Genomic DNA, 20,818 nt, shown 5'->3' with positions numbered 1-20,818 from the left:
TTTCTTTTCTTTCTTTCTTTTTTTTTTTTCAAGATTTTGTTTATTTATTTGACAGACAGAGATCACAAGTAGGCAGAGAGAGAGGAGAAAGCAGGCTCCCCACTGAGAAGAAAGCCAAATGGGGGGCTCGATCCCAGGACCCTGGGATCATGACCTGAGCCGAAGGCAGAGGCTTTAACACACTGAGCCACCCAGGCACCCTGTTCTTTAGTTTCTCATTAAAGTAAACATAAAAATAGATCTTAACCCCCCAACCCAAATAACAACAACAAAACACATCATGAGCAAGTAGGTTTATCTCAATATCTATCATTCTAATCCACTGTATTAAGCAGTAAAAGGATCAATAGATGCAGAAAAATGTTGTTAAATTCAACACTTGAAATGTGTTTCTCTGTAACTTCTGTGGCTTTTCTTTCTCTCCCTTTAGGCCTCTGCTGAAATGTCATCTCATCAGTGAGGACTTTTCAGACCACCCTGTTTGCACTGACACCCTGCTGTGCCATGTCCCCCTAACCCTGCTTCAGTTTTCTTCACAGAAGCACTTCCTAGGCATAAAGATAATAGAAGAAATGATAAAGATAAAAACAGACAAATTTGACTACTTAGTAAGGTAACACTTCTGTATGCCAAAAAAACCCCACAAAAAACAATAAGTAAAACTAAAAGGCAAATTTATTTTTTTTTAAAAGATTTTATTTATTTATTTGTCAGAGAGAGAGAGAGAGCACGCACAAGCAGGCAGAGCGGCAGGCAGAGGCGGAGAGAGAAGCAGGCTTCCCGCCAAGCAAGGAGCCCGATTCAGGACTCGATCCTAGGACCCTGGGATCATGGCCCGAGCCAAAGGCAGTGGCTTAACTGACTGAGCCACCCAGGCACCCCAAAAGGTAAATTTCAAAACGGGGGACAGTATTTACCAGCCATATAACTGGCAAAGGGAAACGAGTTCATCATCATCTTCATCATAATTTATAGAAAGAGTGGGCAAAACCTGTATAGAAAGAGTAAACAGATTAGTTCATTCACAGAACATGAATTAGTGACTTAAATATTTAAGAAAAAACCTTCAACCTCACAGAGAGGTTAAGAAATTTAAATAAAGGGTTGTCTTTACATCCTAATACATAGTTTTCTATTTGCAGTATTTTAATATGCTGAGCCTATTATTTTTATAAGTGACAAATAAGAAAAGTTGTATAAAAAAGATTTTTATTAGGAATGTCCATTTAGGCTTAATGTATGTGATTCTTTAATTCTTTAAATGGCTTTAATATTGTACGTAACATAAATTTTACCCTGACATTGAAATAAGATGATTGGTAGACAACATACAAAACAACCATATATTGTTGGTTGTAAAAGATACAGGTTAACAGCATGGATGACCCTTAAAGGCATTATGCTTAAGATACAAAATGTCCAAAAGAGGGCAAAAACATAGAGACAGAAAGTAGATTAGTGGTGCCTAGGGTTGGGAGTGGAAATAATGAATGAGTGTAAATGGGAATGAAATTTCTTCTTCGGGTGATGGAAATGTACTAGCAGTAATTAATGGTTGTACAGCCTTGTAAATATACCAAAATTCATTGAATTCTACACTTAAAACAGGTGAATTTTATGGTATATGAATATTTCAGTTGTTTAAAAAGCTTAGTTTAAAAGACTTTAGCTAGATAGAACGCACAATCTCAACTTGAAGTGACATCAAAGGTATGGGAAGCTCACTAGAATTACTTGTGACTAGCCGGTAAAATCTTGTGTTTCTATCCTTTGATTTTCCTTATTTTTATCAGGAGACACATCATTAACTCAAACTTCCTAGAGGCATTTAGATGTAGAGAAACATCTGATTTATCAACTAATTCTTTAAAACATACTTTTATAAATTTAAAATACACATAATTACTAGAATCAGACTAGGAGTGGCTCAGAGAAGACCCATTGCTTAAGTAATGGATTAAACTGCTTTGCAACTATAATTTAAATTTTTCGTTCTTTCAGCAATTGAAAACTGGGTGTTTACTGACTAGTTTTAGAGGTAACTGCCAATAGATAATTATATGTATAGAAGTGATGGTGAAGATAAATATTTTAAAATGCTCTTTGTAGTCAGGCTTATGTGCTTAATTTCTAAGCATATCCTTAAAAAAAAAATAGGTAATACCAATTTAAATTTACTCTCAGTCCAGGAATCATGATGGTTAATGCATCAAATTAGTGAGATTCCATTGTGTTTGTAGAAGTGTTAGTGAGGTTATTTTGGTAAGTCTAAATGATTCTATAATATATTCATTAAAAGATATTTGCACAATGAAATATCACCTGCCACTAGTCAGGATGGCTAGTATAAAAAAAGACAAGAAATAACAAGCGTTGGTAAGGATATGGACAAAAGGGAACCCTCGTGCCATTGTCGGTGGAATTGTGAATTGGTGCAGTCATTATGGAGAGCAGTATGAAGGTTCTGCCACAAAATAAAAATAAAAATAAAAATACCATATGATCCAGTAATTTCACTTTTGAGTATTTATCTGAAGAAAACAAAAACACTAATTCAAAAGTGTATATGCACTCCTATGTTTATTGGAGTACTATTTGCAATAACCAAGGTATGGAGGTAACCTAAGTGTCCATCCACAGGTGAACCGATAAAAAGATATGGTATATATTCATGCAACGGAACATTACTCAGCCATAAAAAGAATGCAATCTTGCCATTCACTACAACACAGATGGACCATGGCTATTCTGCTAAGTGAAATAAGTCAGAAAAAGACAAATGCCATATGATTCCACTTATACATGGAATCTAAAGAACAAAACAAAAAGAAACAGACTCTGCATTTTTGAGTTATATGCCGATTAACAGGTACAAAATTCCAGTTATAAAATAAATAACTGCATAGGGATGTAGTAACTTTATATGATGACAGAGGTTAACTACACTTATCGTGAGGAGCATTTTATAATGTATATAATTGTTCAATCACTATATGGCACACCAGAGCTAATATAATATTATATTATATGTCAACTACATTTCAATTAAAAAAAGATATTTGATCAGAATTAGAAAATTGTATGCTAATTCCAATCACGGCAATCAGTTCTGAAACACTGTAATAATTGGAGGCCTCTGCTAAGTCCTCTGGGACCCATCTCTTACTCAACAACTTAATTCCATACCAGCCTTGAATGGCTTTGCTTGAGTGTGATAGGATAGTGCCCTCCCTGACCCACTGGGATGGAGTACCATTAGAACTGGCTCTGTACTCATGAGCATGTATAAACATTGGGTGATGGCAGTGGGTTTGATGTTCATAGAACCACCCTTGGCCAATGGAGAATAGAAATCGGTAGATCAATGTTAACCCTTTTTGTCTTCTCGAAAGCATGCTTAAGGCTCCTTGGTGATAGCCAACTCAGTAACACATCCTTGTATTGGCTTTTCCTTGTTCCCAGTTTGACCCCCTCTCCTCTCAGTTGATATTCCTGCATCCTGGCCCTATTTTTTTCAAATAAACTAACTGCATGCAAGTCTTATCTCTCATTTTGGAGGAACTCAGTCTAAGACATATGGGATATTTGATATATGCAATCTATAGTACTTCTTAGTAAATTCTTGCTGAATAATTGACAATGTAGCAATAGGTTTCTATTTTTCACTTGAATTACATAGTTTGAGTAGTAGAAACCCCTAATGTTACAGGAAATAAGGCCCTAATGTACATTTGATGGCAGATTCTTTGTAGTATGATTCTGACTATATATGTCACTTGAGCTGTATGTCAGGGTCATTATCATTAGGAAACTAGCTTAGGCCTCAGGAGAAGACAGTAATGATATAAAATGATGTTCAGGAGTCCAGGTTCTATATGTTCCTTTTTGCCTGAAGGTGTGCCTGCCTCCCTCGCCCTCCCCTCAAAATAAATAAAAATAAAGGAGCCAAGTCAGAGATAGAGATGGATCCTTTATTTTACTTATTTAAGTAATCTCTGTGCCTAATGTGGGACTTGATCTCACGACCCCAAGATCAAGAGTCTCATGTTCTACTGAGTGAGCCAGTCAGATGCCCCAAGTAATGGATCTTTTAAATGCGAAGGGATTTGGTAAGAGAGTGGACCTGCTTAATCTTCCAGAAACTTCTCCTAGCTGCTCTCCAGCCTACCACAGGCACTTGAGAGTTCTGTAATAATTCAAAGTTTTAGGGGCACTTGACTGGCTCAGTTGGCTGAACACAGGACTCTTCATCTCAGGGTCATGAGTTCAGGCCCTATGCTGGGCATGGAGCCTACCTAAAAAAATAAATAAAAATAAAATAAAATAAAATAAAATAAATTCTATCCCTGTGCAGCTTTTCTGGATATTACCACAGTACCCCTAACTAAGTACTTGCTCTATTAGTGAATCTATTATTCTTTCATGACCTAATTATTGCACATTTCTGCTGGTGGTATAAGTGTAATATGACCTACTGAAATATGATTATAATCATTCCAGAATGTTCTGTTACAAGGTCTGTAGGCACAAGCAGACTTTTCAGTTCCACATTAAAAATGAGCTACAATTTAGACAAGTCTGCCACGTTTGTGGGCAGAGAGACCTCATTGAAACAAAAGCAACCAATTCTTTTTATCTTTGCTATTAGAAGAAAGCAATGGTGGAATTCTTCCAAAATAGTGGATAAAGGCTAATACTTTAATTGATTTTTTCTCCCCTGGATTTGCTGCCTAAACTATTTTTTTTTTCTTTTGGTCTAGACCAAATTTCTAATGATTTCACATCCTTTTGCACACAATATAGCTTGGGGATGGGGGGCCCCACTGGTGTTGATTGAGAGGTTCAAGATGGCCTAGGAATGCAAAGTGCCCTTGGGAAATTCACATGCAAATAATGAGGTGGAGGTTGTACCTAAAATACTGATCAAAATGCAATTCAATCTGTGCAAGAGACTTCAGGCCCTTCTGGCCCAATACAGCCACCGCCAAGTCAATGGAATGAGGGCCTTTCCTGAACATAACAAGCAAGTTTTTAAACTTTTAAAATGTTCCCTAGTTTCCCTGTTGAAAACGGAGTTCAAGCTTAGGTTTAAAAAAAAAAAAACAAACCTTCGATTTAATCCTTTAAAGGTAGAGCTGATGACTTATTACTGTTATTTATTTTTAAAGATAAAACCTACTTTTTAGTCTTTCTCCTTAGGAATATTCCATCTGTCTCTGAAGGGATAATAGGCTGCCATGGAATAGAATTGGTAAATGTTAAATACATAGGGGCTCAATTTTATTCTATGCAGGGCTGTTTGCTATCATGGTGTTTATCAGGCAACAAGCAGTCTCAAAGAATTTTTTAGTGTGTTGTTCCTAGCCCTGCTTTCTGTTACATTTGGTGTATTTTCCTGGTCATCTTAATAATATTGTTAGAACATAACGGCTTCTCTAACCCCAATTGTCTACCATTAAAAAAAAACCAAAAGCAAAAACACAGCAACAAAAAATTAAGACAACTAACAATACTTACATACTTACTCAGAATGAATTATCAAAATAAGGAGCTATAATTGAAGTTTTTTCCATCTGTACTGGACACTACCAGATGCTCATTTCCTGGCAGATGTATGTATCAAAGAGACATCATAGTTTCTAAACTACAATGCTGCTATTATTTTACTTTGGAATTATTCTTTTTTTAAAAAAGATTTATTTACTTAAGTAGTCTCTACACCCAACATGGGGCTCAAATTCACAACCCTGAGATCAAGAGTCCCTTGCTCTACCAACTGAGCCAGTCAGGGGCCCCACATTGAAATTATTCTTATCTAATTTCCAAAGATCCATATCGTGCCTATGTAGTTGGGGGATGAGGAAGTATTTGCAATGATTTGGAAGTCTCTGGTTACTTTTAACCTGGAGGAGGAATGTCTTTGGTGAAACATGAACCAAATTGTTCTCCTGCTCCTTTCCATTTGCTCTTTGTTTACGGTAAGGTTATGCAAATATACCTTTAAGCTGGGGGTAAGGGTAAGGGGTGGTATCTCCTTTTGTGCTTTCATGGATATATAAAAGACCATTGCATAGGCAATTTTATCTGCTAAAGAGCACACAGTAGATATTCAATTAATTACACTGAAGTTGAATCAGTCTTCTCTTTCCTGTCCTTAGTTCTTCTAAGGAGAACAAAACCCCATTTCCTATCTTCTAGTTCTTACCAATATGGCAGCCACAAATTATATGCTTTTAGTTGATTCTACTTTAAGTACAGAGGAGAAAAACCATATTGTAACCTAATGAAGTGAAAAAAAATCTGCAATCAGATGAGATCAGCCTGGTTGTTAATATGCATTTGTGAGATGTTGAATGTTCTTTTAATTAGTCAATATGCTTTTATTTGTTTTTATTGTCCATTTTTGCAGGAGTATTATTCACGAAATACAACTCATCATGTCCTTAGGATGGACAGAAAAGCAAGTGGTGTTATATTAGGTGGCTAGGTGCTGCACAATTATCACAAAGAAGAAAACGAAGTATTATACTATGTTGGGGTGCCATCAGTGTGAAGCTCAATTTCGAGGTTTGGTGAGGGGAATGAGACTGGGGCAGGAGGAAGGTGGAGAGGTGAATGGGAAGGCAAGAGGGAGGAATGGCAAATGAGTTCACTGTAAAATCTATTCAACATTCAAAAAAAATGTTGACTTATAGATCAAAGGCATTAGAAAATATGTGAAGGCCTGAGTCTTAAATGAGTGACTCATCTGGTACAACTAGTAATAAGATGAATGCTAAGTTAATGTCTTATTAGAACAGAGTTATTGGAAACAGTGCCAAAGACTATTTTCTTTGGACATTTTAATGATGCAGAGCTGGGTGGAAATGGCGATTTGCCTCCTCTGAGGATCCTACAGACCTGAAACGCTCTGGCGTCAGAATCTTCCTGTTCTTCTACAAAAAGGTACAGCAAAAAGAAGTCCTATTTTCAGGCAGCTACCGTGTATTTGCTAGGAATATGTTTCAGGTACAGAATCATTACCATTAAAAAAGAATTTATTAACTACTTGTATAGTGTGCTAAGTAAATATTATGTACTTAAAAATATATCCATAATGATCAGTAAAGTGGCTTCTTCATGCTAACCTTAATTTTATAATAGAAGGCAGGTGTTTATTATTCTGGCAATTGTAGGGGAAGAAAAATAATTCTCTCTCTACCCTCAGAATTCTTCGTTGAGACCGTTGTAATAAAAGGCAGATTAACAAGAGGAAAACAAACAGAAGTTTGTTACCGTGTATACTTCATGTATACACAGGATACACTCAGGAAAAATGAGTATCTCTCCAAGGTGTCTTTAGAATTCAGGATTACATGCTATCTTAATAGGAAAAGGGTAGGGGAGGTATAGACCTCTTAGGTAGCATGGGTGAGTTTTAGGAAAGATGAATGGGCCAATAGAAGAACAGATGGGAGGTATGATAGTCTGTGACAAAGTCTGTCTGAGCATGGTGTCAACTTGAAGAGTCTTCTTCATGACAAGAGTTAGCGTTCTTTGGTTGAGGAAACTCTAGGGGAGGGCATGTATGACACCTGGGTTCCCTTTGGAGAATATGTCTTCAGGCAGATAAAGGAAGTTCAGAGAAAGCCCTGCATTTGCTTTTTAAGTGCTTACAGCTCAGCTCAAAATATCAATATATCAAAACAGCATGTGGTGGCATGTCCTATTACCCTCCACAATCATAAATAAAAGAAAGATATTTCATGAAAGAAGAAATGAAAAAATAACAGCAAACCCTCATTTGATATTAACACTTCAAAACAGAAGTTTTGACTAATAGTAAATTTTTTAGACTTATTAACTAAGTCAAGCTTTAAACAATGGATCATTTTATCTGAAATCACTCTATTCATTGTAGGCTTTGTAGGAGGTCTGTGACTAGCCGCGCCAAGTAAGTTCTTAGAAAATAGCTCTGGAGCTCATCTGCCTGGAAGAAGCCCATGAATCCTTCATATCCTTAAACTAGGATGGAAATCCACAAAGGCTGAAGATTCCAGGTCTCATTGGTATTTAACATGGTGCCCTGTCCTTAAACAAATGCGAAGCTATCAGAAAAGGAGATAGAGATTCAACTCATATCTTCTTACTGTTTTCACTGAACTTTGCTGTTTACCAGAAAAAAAAAAAAAAAAAAAGCAGCTTTGGGCATGATGTTCCATGAAAAAGAGTAGTCAGCAATTTGTTACCGGCTTAGGTTGGACAAGGAGAATTTTACAGAGATCAAGTAAAGAACAGAGAAGGAAATTTAATACCATTGAATGCCCTTGACCAAAATTTTGATAATGAGCTTGTTTTCTAATGTCATAATTTCTGAACTTAATGTTCTTCAGCGATATCTTGTGAACAATCTAGTAATAAAGTTTATGTGATAAATTATGTTGACAACATTATTACATAATGCGGGATTTAAGAAATTCTTTATGAGTCTTTGTTGAGTGCCTATCATATGCCTGGCAGAATAAAGAAAATTTAGCTCCTTTCTCAAGATGCTTTTTACTGGAATTACTCCTTTCAAAACTCTTGTTTTTATCACATAATTTTGGATCAATGTTGGATTAGTACAGACTATTACCCCATTTTATTCAAATATGTATTGATATGGGTGTAATTTAACAAACATTTTTGTGATCCTGGTTATGAATTGAATGAGGAGTATGTTCAGAAACTCTTTTAAGCATCAAAGGTACAACACTGAGTTGGCATTATCATGTGATCCCATTCCTGTCTATAAATAACTAGAGCAAAATAACACCTGGACCTTCTCTTCCATTTTTTTTTTTTTTTTAAAGATTTTATTTATTTATTTTGACAGACAGGGATCACAAGTAGGCAGAGAGGCAGGAAGAGAGAGAGGAAGGGAAGCAGGCTCCCTGCCGAGCAGAGAGCCCGATGCAGGGCTGGATCCCAGGACCCCGGGATCATGACCTGAGCCGAAGGCAGAGGCTTTAACCCACTGAGCCACCAAGGCGCCCCACTCTTCCATTTTTTGATGGAAAGCTTGGTTGGTATCTTTGCAATTAATTTTATATTGACCTCAGTTAGGCTGTGTCACGTATATACTTAATTTTCTTGAGTTTGACAAGTGTGTAGAACATGTAATAAAACAAACCAACCATGTTGGACTTTTTCCTCCTAAGTTTCATCTCACACTTTTCTTTGAAATTCTAACCTCTCCTCTTTAAATCATTCTAATTTTATCATTCCTAGAGAAAGAGTTTGTAAATACCTTCTATGCAGAAGTAGTACTATTGCCTGTAACATTATGTGGTCATAACATTAACAGATTTTATCTTATGCTTCTGATTCCAATTATCTTATGTGCCTTTAAGACTTTTCTTCGTTTCTTAAAGGTATTAAAACATGAAATGATTTTGGCCTTTAAGACTAATGATTTCCTGTTTTTCTATAATAAAATTAACTGGAGATGTCAATTTAAGTTTGTTAATAAAAACTACTTTCTCAATTTTCTTCTAAAAGATAAAGTCAGAGCAGAGGGAGAAAATGAATGACCAAAGGAAAATTTCATACTTTGGAATGACTTCAACAGCCATTCCTTTCCCCCTGAGCTTGAGACTTGAGATACACCTAACTGCTCATGAACCTAATCTTTAAATACAAAGAAACACTGGCTACTATGATTTGTTGTACTTCTTCACCTGGTTTTGGTTCATGCATAGTAGAAGGACAGAGGTCTTATTAGATATTTAATATAAACAAAAATCATAAATTTATTTCTATAACTTTAAGTATTCAAGTAGATGTACAAATACAAATTGTTCCTTAAAACATACTGCAAAGGCTAGGTTACTATTATCTCTATTCTGTAGGGGCTCATGTTCAATAAACACTAATTGCTAAAATGGGAAAACATTTATCTTGTCCTGTATAGACAGCATTCTTCAATTATGGGTAATTAATGCCTTTTTTCAAGCATTTGACATCTACTTTTGATCAGTGAAAATCATCCAACTTATCAAATCATTGTTCTGTTCATTTAATTTCTACATGGCCACAGTAGAGTCTGTAAAATGTATACTCTTTCTTAGAATGTCTCTACATCGGGAGAAAATGGTGCTCCCAGATTCTTTGGAGATACCTCATAAGAAAAAGCAAAACATGAGAATTCTGTAGAAATTTAACTTGGGAGCTAGAATTAGCAGGAGCCTGATTTAACAATATGTCTGGAGGCAGCTGTGAGGGGTGGTTACAGTACAGCTTGATTTGCATCTCAGCCCTCCACTTGCCAAGTTGTGAGAACGCAACCTCTGGGCACCCTCACTTTACTCATTTGTAAAATGGGGTAATTATAGCCCCTACTTTATATAGTTGTGAGAATTGAGATAAAACACTTGAAGCATGTAGAACAATGTGTGGTACAGAGGAGGCATTAAATATTAGCTCTCATCTGGGGAAATCTGGAGTACTATTTGAGTTTAGACTAAAAAAACCCCTAAATTAACAAATTATTTCTTTTTGCAATGTCACTTCCTGGTTCTGTAGCGAAGTTAGAAATGATTTTTTTAAGTTGTGAGAAAATTCTCCAAATTAAACACTCATAAGTCAGAAAAGACTGGCTATAGAAGTAGCTGTAACATTTATATATGGTCAAACAGGGAAAGAGTCTTTTATCCTCTTCATGTAGAAGAAAAGCTGTATGTAATTACTGTGTGTGCAGCATATCTTTCTTGGCATTCAAAAGCATTAAGAGAACACTCATTAATTTCCAAGAGAGTTTTGAAAAATGCTAGTTCCTAGAATTCAGGCTGCATTTTTAGGAAAAAAATCTCTCGACACAGAGGTACAGAATCAGAAATTAAGAGGACCTGAATACCCAGATTTAGGTATAAATTTTGGACAACTTATTTAATCTCTCTGTGATCACTTTTAAAATGGGAATGATAAGGTTTTCTCCTTCAAATGAGATATTGTGTGTCAGTGTGTTCTCTGAACCATAAATTAAAATTTCTGGATTCAAACTTTTATTTTATAAGCATATCTCCCCTGAGGATATAAAATTGTTTCACTGACCAGAAACACACTTGTATTGAAAACTTAACAAATGCTGCAAAAATGAATTATAAGCTAAACTGTACACATTGAATTTTGAATGAGAAATTTCAAAATAAGCATTTTGTGCTATTTACAGAAGTCAAATAGCACATACTACTTTTGGTCTCATTTAAAACATTTTCTAGAGAGTGAATTGATTTATAAACATGCTGTAATATCCCTAGGCATAAGTTTCTGCATATGTAAAAATGTGTGATTTCATGTTTATAACTCATTTAAAACCTTGATTTTTTTTTCCCCCCAGATGACATTTAAGAGTTACAGATAAGTAATACTGCATGACTGAAGCAGTGGTTAGCTAGAATTAATAGTGGAACAGTGGCATCTTTTTCTGCACACATTTCTCTTTTAATATCTGTCTTTGCCACTCACAGCCATTCTGAGTCAAGCATTCCCTTCCTGCATTACTTTTGGAGAATCACTTGGTTTTAAATACTGACCTATTTCACAGTTCTAATAGGTAAGTTGTGTTACAGTGTTCAGCAAATTTTGTATTTTATGGTAGGAACAGAAACACTAAACATAGCCAAATATACACGTTGGTTTGCAATGTTGCAGTGACTAGATTTAGGTGAACACTGCACTACAGACTAATCTTTCAATCAATAGAGAGTAATTCAGAGCTGCACCTTCAGAATGTAAACAGGAGAAATTCAGTCTTTGAAAAGGCAAAGGATAACTCTAAGTACTGAGTTCAAAGCATTTAATGACTTCATTATGCATCTCAGTAGGCATTTAGTATTAATGAAAAAAAAAATCCAGACTTTTTTTTTTTTTTTTAAATTAAAAGGTGGTAACATAACATTTGGCTGTTTGAGTACTTCTTGTTTTAATGTGCTTGTATTCAGGTATTCCTGGTCCCAGAAATGCTGGCAACTGAGAGATATAGAGAGGTTTTTAAAACTCAGGTTTCCTTAATTGCAGAGTTTGTTGCTTATAGCTTAGTGGGGCTTGATTCAGCCTAAACGGGAATCTGAAAGTGATTTAGCAGACAAAAATGAAATACATTTGAAAAGGCCATGGCCTGCGTCTCCCCTCCCCCAAATCAAAACAGCCCCAAACAATGTCCTTTACTACTGGTCAGAACAAGTATCTGCTTTTGGGGCGCCTGGGTGGCTCAGTGGGTTACATCTCTCTGCCTTTGGCTCAAGTCCTGATCTTAGAGTCCTGATCTCAGGGTCCTCGAATGGAGCCCCGCATTGGGCTCTCTCCCTACCTGGGAGCCTGCTTCCTCCCACTCTCTCTGCCTACTGGTGATCTCTGTCAAATAAATAAAATCTGGAAAAAAAAAAAAGTAACGAGTATCTGCTTTTATAGGGCTATCTCAACTCATTCTGTGGAATTCAGGTAAGACTTTAAATGTTTCTTCTGCTTCTAACCATATCAGCACAATTACAGAGGGTATTTAGGGTCCAAGGGGGTGTTGAGCTGTTGTTTGGGGTAATTTTAAACTTGGACCTAATGCAACATTGAGAGATTTTCTTTCACACTAGTCCAAAGAAACACATTTTGTCTATCTACATTCCATTGCACGTTCAATTGGCTGGGATAGTTTCTAATTTCCATTCACAAACTATTGAAATAGCAGGTCGGATTGCCACCATTAATTCCCCTTTTCACCTGCAACAAGAACTGTTGGGTATTAAAAAAAATTATTATTGTAAAATATACCAATGGCCATGGGTATGTAAAAATAGTCATTTACATGTTCATGAATATCGTAACACAAGTACGATCTTTTCAAATGTAGTTCATTTTTATTATCACACCATTTTCAATATTGTGTGCACCTACTTTGTACCTAGCACACAGCTCCACATTAGCAAATTAAAGTAAAAAAGGTAGTCCCTCGTTTCAGAGGGAGAGACCACAGAAAAAGCAACAATGTATCATAATTTTGATACAGGATACACATGGGATAGGAAGGGTGCATTCCTATTCAGTAATAGAACTGTGACACGCTGAGGGAGGGAATGAAGACAATCGTTTAAAGAAACTTAAAGGTAATGCACCGAATTGACAACTAGATGTCTATCAAACTGTGCGACACTACAGCTCTTTATGCTTAAACAAGCTCCTGAAATAGGATTACAGATTGTAAATTTGTGAGATTTCCTAAATTAGATGTCTAACCATAAAAGTTTAGTTCCCCAACAATCTAAGTTAAAAAAATAAAAAATTCTCTCTAGGATTCTCCATTATCAGTTTGTGGTTTAATTCCTGGGCGAGAAGCACATTCTCGCTTCCTAGTACATTCTAGCTTAGAGCTAGAATGTTTTGCCGGGTAATGCTAGGGAAGCAACTTCCAGTCAATTGCCTCCAATCAAACTTAACACGGCTTCTATAGAACTATGCTCAGACCATACAGGTTTTTTCCTTTTTTTAAACTGGAATTGCAGATGGCTCTTTTTCTTTTCTAACCCCAAGACGTGGTCTTCATTTGTCACTGCACTCATTTTGCCACCAAGATGTGTCTTTTCAGTCAAATCTGTGGAGGCTATAGCCTGGACAATTAAACGAAAAGACATCTCCGCCGGCGATAAGCTCCACCTGTTGAGGTCAATTAAGTTTACAGGGCTAGGCTCCTTCTTCCGTCCAGGTAGGGATGGGCTGCAAGCACGCGCTCTCTAAGGAGCCTACCCCGGAGGAACTTAAGCAATTAATAGCAAACAGCTGCCAACAGCTGCCTGGCTAGCTTACCCCTGCCCGTCGAAGGGCGAGGGGACCGCATGGCAGCCACAACTGAAAGGCACAAAAGGCAGCACCTATCTTGAAGACACTCTGGCCTCGCGAAGACCGCTCCCGGCGCAGGGGCCTCCGCCTAGGGGGCGCGGGCGACGCGGGCCGGGGGCGAGCCCAGGTGCGGCGACGGGAGGGGAGGGCTCCGCCACGCGCCAAGGAAGAAAGCCTGACTCATGTCGTGTCCTGGCGGTGGCGGCAGCTGCGGCGGGCTCCTGGGAACTGAAACTCGTGATGCTGTTGCTGCGGAGAAAAGCCTCATTACCCATTCCGCAGGCGGGGGGGACACCATCCAGGGCGGGGACACCACCCAGGGCGCGTACACCCGAGACCCGGGGCTCCGGCAGCCTCTGCGGGCCCCTCCCCGCAGCTCCCCCTCCCCTGCCGCGTGCCCGCGCGCGCGCGCCGGCCGCGTGTGAGAACAGAGCGGACACACCTAACCTGCGCGCGCCCCGCACCCTGCCCCACCCCCACTCGGGCCAAAACTCAGACCCGGATTCGCTCCCCCGGCCGAAATTCCCCACCCCCACCATCCCCCGGCGTCGGCGCCTCCGCGAGCCTTCGGCAATTTCCGTCCGGACACCCAGCGCTCGGCAAGGCCAGAAGCCCGGCCGCCTCCTTCTCCGCCGGACCCGGCTTTATGTCTGCGGCGCCGGGGCGCATGCGCAGACGCCATCTTCCCTCCTTCTCCTTTGCTTGCCCCCTCCCCCCCGCCACCGCCACCGCCTCCTCTCGCCGGCGGTCGCCCCTCCTCCTCCTGCGCTCGGGCGCTGGTCCCTCCTCTCCCGATGCCGCGAGAGACCGGGGGATACGGTGGAGCTGGAGAAGAGCACTAGTAACAACCATCACAGCCCCCTCCCCGCCCGCCGCCCTCCCTCGGCACCCACCCACTCACCCGCCCCGTTTGCCGACACCGACCAACCCCACCTCTCGTTCCTTTGAACGGCGTCGGCTGCAGTCGCTTGCACCAGCCCGTCTGGCCACCAACGCCGCCGAGAAGGAGCCGCCGCTGCCTGCGGTCCCCCTCCCGCCCCGGCCGCGGGAGCACAGGGTGAGGACGAGCCGGCTGCGGAGGAAGAGGACAGGAGCGGCTCGCACCCCTCTGCGCTAGCGCACATCCCGCCGCCCTCCGGGGAGGCTCGGGCGCCGGCCCCTTCCTCCCCGAGGACGTGTGCCGAGCCGAGGCGCCTGCCCTGAGGGAGGAAAATGCTCGGGCTCCATGGCTGCCAGTGATGGAGCGGTCCCTGGGCTCCCGCTGCCACTGCCGCCGCCGCGCCCCGGCCGTGCTCCGCGAGGACCCGGCGTCTCTGCGCGCCCGCCCGCGCCTCGTTGCTGGGCTCACCGTACCGGGCGCCCCGCCGCCGCCGCCCCGCTCCGAGCCTCGCCGCCCCGGCCCCAGCCGCGGCCAGCGTTTGCTCACGGAACAGCCGCCGCGAGCCCAGGGGGTTTGAAAGGGTCCGAGGGGCGTGGGGGGAGGGCTAAGCGGGGACAGCGGGGCCGGGAGGGGAGGTTTGAGCGACACTGAGCTCGGGGCTTGCCGGCGGCGGCGGCGCTGGGGGTGGCGAGGGGAAGGCGACACTCGCTCCGCGCTGCCTTCGTGCAGAGCGACCGGGAGGGCTTTGCAGCGGCCGCCGCCGCCGCCGCCGCGGCGGGAGGAGGGGTTGAGGTGGTTTCTGAGTTGTCCGGAGAAGGTGGGCATTTCTCGGTTTTCCCACCCCCTCCCCTTGTCTCTCCCTTGCCTTGTCTCCCCCTCCCTCCTGCCCCGCACCCCACGTGAAGCGGAATATAAAGGGGGGTGTGAGACTAGAGGGGAAAGTGAATGGCGAAGGACTGAAGGGGTCCCCCCTTCGGGTCCCTGGCCGCCCTGTTCACCCTCGTTCATCCTCCCTTCCCGAAGCTCGCCCTCGAAGGCAGGAGCGGCCGGCGCCTTCGGCTGAGGAGGAGGAGAAGGAGGAACCGCGCCGGGCGGAGCGTCAGGTCCCGTTTTCCTCCCCGGCGTCTTGAATACAAAGATTACGGTGCAGAAGGAAATTGCGCTCGCCTCCTCCGCCCCCCGGTACCCGACACAATGCACCAGCCGCCTGAGTCCACCGCCGCCGCGGCCGCGGCCGCTGCAGACATTAGTGCTAGGAAGATGGCGCACCCGGCAATGTTCCCTAGAAGGGGCAGCGGTAGTGGCAGCGCCTCTGCTCTCAATGCAGCAGGTACCGGCGTTGGTAGTAGTGCCACATCTTCCGAGGATTTTCCGCCTCCGTCGCTGCTCCAGCCGCCACCTCCTGCAGCATCTTCTACGTCGGGACCACAGCCTCCGCCTCCACAAAGCCTGAACCTCCTTTCGCAGGCTCAGCTGCAGGCACAGCCTCTTGCGCCAGGCGGAACTCAGATGAAAAAGAAAAGTGGCTTCCAGATAACGAGCGTTACCCCGGCTCAGATCTCCGCCAGCATCAGCTCTAACAACAGTATAGCAGAGGACACTGAGAGCTATGATGATCTGGACGAATCTCACACGGAAGATCTGTCTTCTTCCGAGATCCTTGATGTGTCACTTTCCAGGGCTACTGACTTGGGGGAGCCTGAACGCAGCTCCTCAGAAGAGACTCTGAATAACTTCCAGGAAGCTGAGACACCTGGGGCAGTTTCTCCCAACCAGCCCCACCTTCCGCAGCCTCATTTGCCTCACCTTCCCCAACAGAATGTTGTGATCAATGGGAATGCTCATCCACACCACCTCCATCACCACCATCACATTCATCACGGGCACCACCTACACCATGGGCACCACCATCCATCCCATGCTGGTGTGGCCAGTACATCCATTCCCGGAGGGCCACCCTCGAGTCCAGTATCCAGAAAACTCTCGGCCACGGGAAGCTCTGACAGTGTTATGCCAGCTGTACCAACTTCTGCTGTCTCATCGGGTGGCTCACCTGCATCTGTAATGACTAATATCCGTGCTCCAAGTACTACCGGCAGTATAGGTATAAGTTCTGTTACTGGCACGAATACAATGAATACTGTTAACATTACTGCTGTGGGTAGTTTTAATCCTAGTGTGACGAGCAGCATGCTTAGTAATGCTAGTGTAAATGCAAGCAATATTCCTAGTGCTGCTAGTGTGAGCGTGGGGCCTGGAGTTAGCAGCGGTGTTAATGTGAATATCTTGAGTGGCATGGGCAATGGTACTATTTCTTCCTCCGCTGTTGTCAACAGTGCCCCTAACGCAGCTGCAGGGATGACTGTGGGATCTGTTTCAAGTCAGCAGCAACAGCCAACAGTTAACACGTCCAGGTTCAGAGTTGTGAAGTTAGATTCTAGTTCCGAACCCTTTAAAAAAGGTAGATGGACTTGCACCGAGTTCTATGAGAAAGACAATGCTGCACCTGCTGCAGAAGGTGTGGCGATGAATAAAGTGGTGGAAACAGTAAAGCAAAACCCAGCAGAAGTGACTTCTGAGAGGGAGAGCACTAGTGGGAGCTCAGTGAGCAGTAGTGTCAGCACACTGAGTCACTACACAGAGAGTGTGGGAAGTGGAGAGATGGGAGCCCCGACTGTGGTGGTGCAGCCGCAGCCGCAGCCGCCAACTCTTCAAGGTATGGCTCTTCAGCAGGTGGATTTCAGCAGCTCTGGTCCTCCGAGTATCTCTCAATCGCAGATCACGCAAGTACAATTACAGCCTCAAGAACTGAGCTATCCTCAAAAGCAAGGTCTTCAGCCAGTACCTCTGCAAGCCACGCTCAGTGCTGCCACTGGTATCCAGCCACCACCTGTTAGCGTGGTTGGTGTAACTTCAGCTTTAGGTCAGCAGCCTTCCATTTCCAGTTTGGCTCAACCCCAACTGCCATATCCTCAGACGGCTCCTCCAGTGCAGGCTCCCCTTCCAGGGGCCCCACCCCAACAGTTACAGTATGGACAGCAGCAACCGGCTGTTTCTACGCAGATGGTCCCAAGCCATGGCAAAGCAGTGACTCAGAATCCCGCTTCAGAGTATGTACAGCAGCCACCGATTCTCCAAACAGCAGTGTCCTCGGGACAGCCCTGCGCTGCAGGAGTGGGAGCAGGAACAGCAGTGATGCCTACAGCCCAGCCACAGAGTATCCAGCTGCCAGTGCAGCCCGCAGCAATCCAAGCACAACCTGCAGGGGCATCTGGCCAGCCTGTTGGCCAGGCTCAGGCGGCTGTATCTGTTGTACCTCCTGGCAGTCAGATTGCAAATATTGGTCAACAAGCGAGCATACCTACTGCAGTGCAGGGACCCTCTACCCAAGTCACACCTTCAGTTATTCCGCAAGGTGCTCCTCCATCTTCACAGATAGTCCCACCTGCTCCAACTGCGATTATTCATCAGGGAGTTCAAACTAGTGCTTCAAGCCTTCCTCAACAGTTGGTCCTTGCACCCCAAAGTACCTTGTTAACTGTGCCTCCCCAGCCTCAAGGAGTAGAATCAGTAGCTCAAGTTTCGCAGCCGTTGCCTGCAGTTAGCCCTTTGCCCTCTGCTAGTAGTATTTCTGTTACAAATCAGGTTAGTTCAACCGGTCCTTCTGGAATGCCTTCTGCCCCAACAAACTTGGTTCCACCACAGAATATAGCACAAACCCCTGCCACTCAAAATGGCAATTTGGTTCAAAGTGTTAGCCAACCTCCCTTGATAGCAACTAATATAAATCTGCCTTTGGCACAACAGATCCCACTAAGTTCTACTCAGTTCTCCGCACAATCATTAGCTCAGGCAATTGGAAGCCAAATTGAAGATGCCAGGCGCCCAGCGGAACCCTCCTTAGTTGGCTTACCTCAGACTATCAGTGGTGACAGTGGGGGAATGTCAGCAGTCTCAGATGGGAGTAGCAGCAGCCTAGCAGCCTCTGCTTCTCTTTTCCCGTTGAAGGTGCTACCGCTGACGACACCCCTGGTGGATGGCGAGGATGAGAGGTAAGATCATGCCGTGTTTCTGCAGACATTCAACAGATTCAAAGTTAATCTGTTCAGTAGCTATGTATCTGCACAACATTTGTCAAAAGCATTATCTATTTTTTCATTTTTGTATGTGAAAATGCGGTTTCGTGGTAAGTTTTCTAGAGCAAGAGTGGTGGAATGGTTTCAGAGTGGATAGTAAGTGGTGGGTGCAAGTAATATGTAACAGACTAGTTATTGAGCAGAAAGTATAGGTCTGGAGGCACCAAGTGTTTTTGTTACTTATGAAATGCTTTTTAAAGGGATTTATTATGAACGGAAAATTTTTGCTAACCCATATAATAGTAAATCTAGTCATTTGAATTTCTAAAATCCTTATGATAATCTCTTGAAGTGGGGGTTGTTCCCACGGTGGTTTCTCCTTTACTAGATTGGACAATCCTTTTCACTTCTACTGTGTTTGATCTTAGTCTGTGAAAGGTAATGTTACCTGCTTTTCCTAGTCAGACATTATAGGAAAAAGATGACCTAGTCTGGGTTATATAGGTTGCCCTTATACTGTAATTGACCAACTTTTGTGTACTTATTTAATGGTCATTTTAACTGACCAGAACAGGAATGGGAATCTTAAAAAGTATCTTGTGGGGGAGGAGGGTATACACTGTCAAAATTACCAGGTTTATCTTTGAAAGAAGTATCCTGTACGTTTTTCCTTTTGTTTGGTAGATCAAGGTGGTAGCCATTTTAAAAAGTAAGGAAAGTCTTAGAGGGTTGAATTTACAGAGGCTTGAAAATAAGACTTTGTTCTCCAGATAATGTATTCCACCTGTTCCCCTCTTTGCCAAAAAAATACCTAAAGCCAAAAATACAGTATTAATCCAGTGTTTTTGTAATTGAACTGGAAATAATGCTCCAAACATGCCATTGAATCAAATTGTGTCTTTTAAGCTGACTGCCTAGAAAAGTTGTGAAATGTCTAATGAGTCTACATTGCTTTAAAGTTGATTTTTAAAGGAATGTTCTTTTCACAGATTTGCTGGTCTGTGACTAACCTTGATCAAAAGAGTATCATAGGAGTTAATGACAAAAGGCTGCTCATTTTAACCATCGAACTTTGAATAAACTCTAAAGACACTTAATTATTTTAGTGTTAGTTGTAGATTTTTGTGATTGAACTTTCATCAGACCCAATTGGAAATTTTTTCACTTGGGAGAAATTGAGGGTATTTCAAAAGAATTGCAGTCTTAGAAAAATATTGCAGTGAGGTTTTCATGATATATATATATATATTTTAGTTCCTTAAAAGATGTAAGGTAAAGGCATCGTTAATTGAAATAATTTAAAATCTTGTCTTTCAAGATTTTTGTTTTTTTAAAATTTTTCCAGGAGTCATGTAATTAAAACCTTGTTATCTAACCAAATGTGTTCTGTATCATGTATACGAAACTGAACTTAAGAGTTAGAGCTCTTCTAAGAGGTAGTTTCCTTAGTAGTCCTACTATAATTAATGATAAACTTTGTTTCATATGCTAATTGCTAACAGTCACTATAATTTTAAAGAATTATTTGTCCCAAATATTAATGTTTTCTAAATCTAAGGGGCATGATTGAGTGAAACTCCTGAAAATCAGGTCTAATATGTAGGTGCTAAATTCAGAGAAATAAAAGATAGATGAAATACACAAATGAAAACCACACATTTTGAATTGAAACCTGCCATGATTTTTGTTAATTACCATTTGTGGTCTCCTGGCATGACTTTCTCCTTTTTTATTCCCCTGGTGGTAGGGCGTGATAGAGCTTTCCACAACTTGCTCTTCCAGACAATTAAAGTCAGATGTTGCTACTTAGAACTAGGTTTTTAATTGTAGGGATAGAGGCCAGCTTAAGATATTTAGTACAAAATTAATTTTTCCATAGAATAAGTGAGATGAAGATTAATTAGGGGCAAGCTGTGTAGAAAGGTTTGGAAATAAAGGGACAAAAAAACCATACTGAAGTATGATTAAGTATTGGTGTAAAGTAACCTGAGTTGACTCTGCCTGTTTTGAATTTACT

At 41.9% G+C, this 20,818-nt stretch overlaps 1 protein-coding gene and 1 long non-coding RNA gene across 8 annotated transcripts in view; one reads left to right on the top strand and one right to left on the bottom strand.

Annotated features, from left to right (window-relative positions):
- The window catches only part of LOC116574393, a 28,953-nt gene extending 27,767 nt beyond the window's left edge, over window positions 1-1,186 (bottom strand). For both annotated transcript variants that reach the window (XR_004279261.1, XR_004279260.1), the window contains exon 1: window positions 918-1,186. This is a non-coding gene — a long non-coding RNA (uncharacterized LOC116574393). The remainder of the gene's footprint in view (window positions 1-917) is intronic.
- Window positions 1,187-15,895: 14,709 nt separating this feature from the next.
- Window positions 15,896-20,818, top strand: part of TSC22D1 (TSC22 domain family member 1) — a 140,831-nt gene continuing 135,908 nt past the window's right edge. For all 6 annotated transcript variants that reach the window (XR_004279061.1, XM_032314290.1, XM_032314293.1 and 3 more), the window contains exon 1: window positions 15,896-18,777. Coding sequence is in view for 5 of the 6 variants with exons in the window: in XM_032314290.1 (XP_032170181.1) it covers window positions 15,920-18,777 (2,858 nt within the window). In the remaining variant the exon portion in view is untranslated. The remainder of the gene's footprint in view (window positions 18,778-20,818) is intronic.

Source organism: Mustela erminea, chromosome 15 (assembly GCF_009829155.1).
Source record: "Mustela erminea isolate mMusErm1 chromosome 15, mMusErm1.Pri, whole genome shotgun sequence".
NCBI classification, from domain to species: Eukaryota; Metazoa; Chordata; class Mammalia; order Carnivora; family Mustelidae; genus Mustela; species Mustela erminea.
The sequence above is the reverse complement of the archived record's forward strand: the minus strand, read 5'-3'. Positions and strand labels throughout refer to the sequence as shown.